Source organism: Fulmarus glacialis, unplaced genomic scaffold, assembly GCF_000690835.1.
Source record: "Fulmarus glacialis isolate BGI_N327 unplaced genomic scaffold, ASM69083v1 scaffold24264, whole genome shotgun sequence".
Taxonomy (NCBI): domain Eukaryota; kingdom Metazoa; phylum Chordata; class Aves; order Procellariiformes; family Procellariidae; genus Fulmarus; species Fulmarus glacialis.
Window position 1 is genome coordinate 1,533 of NW_009210219.1, and position 5,131 is coordinate 6,663.

The following is a 5,131-nucleotide window of genomic DNA, read 5'->3' on the forward strand; positions in this document are numbered from 1 at the left end:
GGCTGGAGAAATGCGGCAGCGCTGGCACATTTCAGCAGTCTCCAGCACCGCGTGGAGCTGGAAAGCGTCACCAGCAGTGAAAGAGGAGTTTCATGTCTCAGCCGGGCGACTGTTTAAAAAGTGACAGTCGTCAAACGGTCTGAGAACCCTTTAAATGCTGGAGAGGTGCTGGTCGCATCTCCTGCCCCTCCGCAGAGTCACATCATGAGCAGTATGTACAATGAAGATGACTTCAATGCTTTTCTTCTTTGTACGATCACGTACCTAAATGCCAAACGTCCATCTGGTTTGATCTTGTCCTCGGCCAACGCGCTGGCCGCTCCGTCCCGGGCTGGGGAGGACGGGGAGCCCGAGCCCCTGGGGAAAGAGAGAGTCACAAATCCCATGGGCACAAGTTCCAGCATCCGCACGCTCAGGTCTCGCCTCCCCGCATGGTGCTTCGGGAGCGATGCGGAAGGTCATCACCGCTGTGCGTTGCCTTCTACGGGGAGAATGGCGTGGTGCAGGCTCCGCGTGTGCTTCGAATCTAGTGTTTCGTGCTCTTCCGTGAAGCTGTCCGGGCTTGCCGCTCCGTCTAAAGAACTTCCACAGCTAGAGTTAGGAGACAACATGTCCTGCAGGAGGTCTTCCTGGACTATCCCAGAGTCTTTGTTCACTTTGCCCCTTTGGTTTCCTTCTTCCTCCTGGTCGTTGAGCAGCTTGGCCAGGAAGTTGATGTATTTCATAGCCAGGCGCAAAATCTCATTCTTGCTCAGTTTTTTGTCGGGCGGGTGAGTGGGGATGAGCTTGCGAAGCTCTGCAAAGGCTCCGTTGACGTTCTGCTGTCTCCACCTTTCCCGGCTATTGGTAAAAATGCGACGAACCACTTTCGTATGAGGACCTGCAATTGCAACCGTGCAGAGTTAGGAGCAGGGCATAACAGATCATTTATTACTTTGCTGAATAGGTCACCGTTTCCCAAATTAACTGATTTATTTTAGTGACATCAGCAGTGAAACAGGAATTTCCAGCTAAGTGGAAGCTAATCTGATGAGCTGAGGTAGTCGTAATTTCTGTTCAATCCAGTGGAAGGGCAAAAATGGAGTTGTGTCTTTTTAGATGTCTCCTGAGACACCTAAATTTACCTCTCTAAGGAGGAGGGCTTAGGCCATGACACATGTGCAGAAGGCTGCTTTATTTTTAGGGTATCTCAGCAACAAAGGTCCTATTAGAACGTTAGGTTGCAAGATGGTTTTATTTTCTATCCCAAAAGTGTCTTAAGGACATACCATTGGGACAGAAGGAAATAAGCTTGAGCAGAGGCTTTGACAACTCTAAGATCCAGAGATCTTCCCTTATACAGGCAGGACCCAGAGCTGACAGAGACCATAGGATTGCCACCAGCCCTCTGGGTGGTTTGTATGAAATGAGATGGCAGGATTCACCCCGAACCAATGAGGACAGGTAGCAATGTGACCCACCGAGAGAAAGCAGTGTCCTTGGTGGAAGGGTGATCGCGGGTGGAGGATGAAGCAGTTTCACGGCTGACCTGAGGTCCGCCTGCTCTCTCTGCACATCTCTCTGCACATCATGGCAAAAACTCCCTATCTGACAGTAATTGGAGAAGGGACTCTAAATTGCTAGAGGTGGCCATTTGGCTCAGTTACATGTGAACTCCAGTTACATCCCTGTAATATGCCCCCGCCATATTCCCGGCGGGGCATGTTACACACGATGGACGCACAAAACGTGTCAATTCTCCTTCCAGATCATCAGGGTAACTCCTGTTGGCACGAGTGAGACATTATCTTGGCACTAGGAGAGACCCAAAAGCATGTTTACCCAGAAGTACTGTGCTACAGGAGCAGCAACGCTGTACATCAGGACTGCAGGTCCTCGGGTCCATGGAAACCAGTTCAGGTAAGGAGACACTACCGTAAGATGCTTTTATTACTACATCCTTTCCATCCCCACCTCCAGGAGACACCAACAGTAGAAGGACACAGCGATCTCATGAAACTATGGGAGAATAACCATGGCAGAAACCCCCATAGGATGGGAAGCATCACATACAATGAAAATCATCACAAAGTATGAAGCAAAGACTTGCAGATAACACAGCGGTGAGTCGTACCCCAAAGGCCAGGCTGTGGATATTCCCATCCGCACCATCTCTCCCCAGTAGCCCACCCTCTGAGTCACTTGCCTAATACCTCCTGGGCACGGTGAGCAGATTAAGCTGGCAGCTCTGCCACGACCCAGTGAAACCAGCATCCCGTGGGGGGTTTAAACATCATTACTCGTATACAGCAAAACTCTTGGCTGCTTTGACAGCAAAGCAGCCGAACAGATGTGATTTTTGAGGCATCGTAGTCAGGCTGCACCTTGACAGATCCCACCTGCCATGACGCGAGAACAGGAATCCCACACTCCAGCTGATTAAACACCACCATGCTTTCCCCCCTCCGGAGCAAACTGAGCCCCTTCGGGCCAGCACATCACACGAAGTATCCCCCACCGCAGGGTTTGCATGGAGACACACTCCCAAGCAGCCAGATTAAAGCTACCGGCTTCTCCAGCGTGCAAGCAGCCGTACAACTCACTTCTCCTCGCGGTGTGCTCAGGAGCAGGGAGTCCCCCAAAATCACAGAGAGCCGTTGGGATAAGCTGGGGTATGTCGGAATGAGAAACTCATCTTCGATCTCTAAGATCCCGGTCTGATGCTTTAATAAAGCCAATTTTCCACTCCCGTACAGCACATAAGTGGCCTTTGTATGAACTAACGTGCTCATGGAAAGGGAAGGTTTCTTATCCCTGATGTGCACAGCCCGCTGTGCCATGGGGTCGTGGGGAAGGTGGGGGGGACTGAGGGGACCTCAACAACACCAGGCTGTCCGGCACTGTTAATAAGGCAGTGGAGAATGTGCTGCAACCTGCTACAGTAATACAAGAGCTTCAACACTTAAATGCTCTTTCCAGACAAGACAAAGCAACCAGCCTTGAATCCAGAAGGAGATGCAGCTTAAAACCTTTTTATTCCCGTAAGAGTATGAGGGGAAAAAAAGAAAAAACTTGGATACTGTTTGTTTTCCAAAATAAATTTCAAGACGCTTCCAGTCTTCACAGGCTTCAAACATATGTCTCTATTCACTGAAAGTTGCCAACTAAAAGGCATCTATTCATAAAATTTTGAAATCAGAAAAAAGACCTGTTCGTTTTCATCCAGGGGAACCAAGCTCCAGTATATAACACAAATTCTGACACCACTCAGATTTTTGATTCCTGCATCAACCAAATTAAACATATCTTTTAGAAAGAGATCAGGTTTTGGCCAAAACATGTCAAGCAATGGAGAAATTTTAAATGCCCCATAGCTGTGTTATAATAGAAGAGATTTATTTCTCATAAAGAAACTTGCCTCATAACTAATTCAAGCAGTTGGCTGAGAATTTTTGCTTGGATTTTGTTCCAATGGATTGACTGATGCTTTTTTAAATTGTAATTAGAGGTCTGAGGAAAACAAGTAAAAAGATGAGCTTCCAAAGTTACAGAATGTCCTTGCAGATACTTTTTTACATTTTTATCTGCATTTATATCTATTCTTCAAGAAGATATTCAATGCACCAAACTTTCCCCAAAATGGATAAAGAAATAGTTGCAAAAAAACCACCACTCGTTTCCTTACAGAGGAAACCGAACACCAAGCACCCGGCAAGACTCTCCTGCCCTTCTGCACCTCCCGAGGGCTGAGGACCCCCAGGAGCAACGGTCCGGTGTGCCGCGGATATCACTCGGCAGGTGAGCATCAGAGCAACGAGCAAAGCCCAGCAGACACCACAGACGCCTCAGCATGGGATGCACGTCCCTACAAATTACTCCTGTTTAGACATCGTCTGGTACCTATTTTCCCCCAAAAAATTCTGAGCCTAGTCTTGGAAATTCACATCAGCCTGAACCTGCAGGATTGGGCCCAATCTATACACCTGCATTACCTGGCAAGCACATATCCAAAAGCTTGGTTACAACCAAGTATCTCTGTAATCCTTAGTATCTAATTTAATAGCAGGTCGAAGGCTTTAGTCAGACACCGTGATTTGATGGACTTTCACCGTAGCCGCTAAGCCTCTGATGCAAAACGCAGACAAAAAGCCCTTCTTGTGCGGGGGGCTGAGACACCCCCTGCCCCACGGGGCTGCCGTCTGAAAGGACCAGGCAGAGGGAGGAGGGCAGAGAGTGGGGGGAGAGGGACTGATGAGCGCAGATAATGCTCTGAGCCCATCGGTTTGTACCGTATTATTTTAGAGTGATGTGGATTATGATTTGATCTGATTTTAGATTAGCCGGGTAGAAGGAAAGGGAAAGCTAGCTAGAAGGAAGGAGAATTAATTGTCTGGCGATTGAAATACAGCATTTACAATTGCTAAAGAGAAAACACATTTTGATGGATCTCATTTGTACGGGCTGTTAACTCTGCAGATAAACGCGTCAGCCTTCCACGTGCAAACTGTTCTTGCGAGTGCCCCTTTGTGTGGGCAGCGCTGCTGCCCGCACGCAGCCTCCCGCGACCCACGCCGGCTGCCCGGGAAGCGGGATCCTGCCCTGCCTTCCCGCTGCCTTCCCTTCTTTGAAATCATCCTCCCGGTCCGACAGGGATCCCCGCACCTGGGATCTCTGCTCGGACACCGGACTGTCACCCTCCACATCTGCTCCCAGACCAGACACACGATATTTCTCCACGGCGGACTGCAGCACGGTGTGGATATATACTGAATCAAGCTGTAGACAAGCTGGCACGCAATCCCGCTGTGACCCTGCAGACCTCAGCACAGACTTAGCCCTTTGCTTCTACACAGTTTAAAGGCGGGTGGGATCTTTCTGCCCAAGGCTGTGGTCTGCGTTAGGAACGTCTCCTGGCTGAAAGGGGTTGCAAACACAGCATGTCACTGCAATGGCCCTGATCCAGCCTCTGCACTTCAACAAAGGCTTAAATTTAGTGGCTTCCTTCGGATTTAATCTCTAAGCAATTTGCAGAACAGGGATGTAATTAACCATACGCTAAACTGCTTTGCTGGGTAAAGCAAATCCACCAAGCACGCTCCCGGTCATTAGTCGGGACAGATCTGAGCTCTGCTGTACAGAGCCTTACCGGGGG

At 49.1% G+C, this 5,131-nt stretch overlaps 1 protein-coding gene across 1 annotated transcript in view; it reads right to left on the reverse strand.

Annotated features, from left to right (window-relative positions):
• Positions 1-212: 212 nt before the first annotated feature.
• The window catches only part of LOC104076292 (T-cell acute lymphocytic leukemia protein 1 homolog), a gene marked incomplete at its 5' end in the record, with an annotated part of 5,227 nt that continues 308 nt past the window's right edge, over positions 213-5,131 (reverse strand). Inside the window, one exon of the mRNA XM_009577113.1 lies at positions 213-882. Coding sequence (XP_009575408.1) covers positions 462-882 — 421 coding nt within the window. The remainder of the gene's footprint in view (positions 883-5,131) is intronic.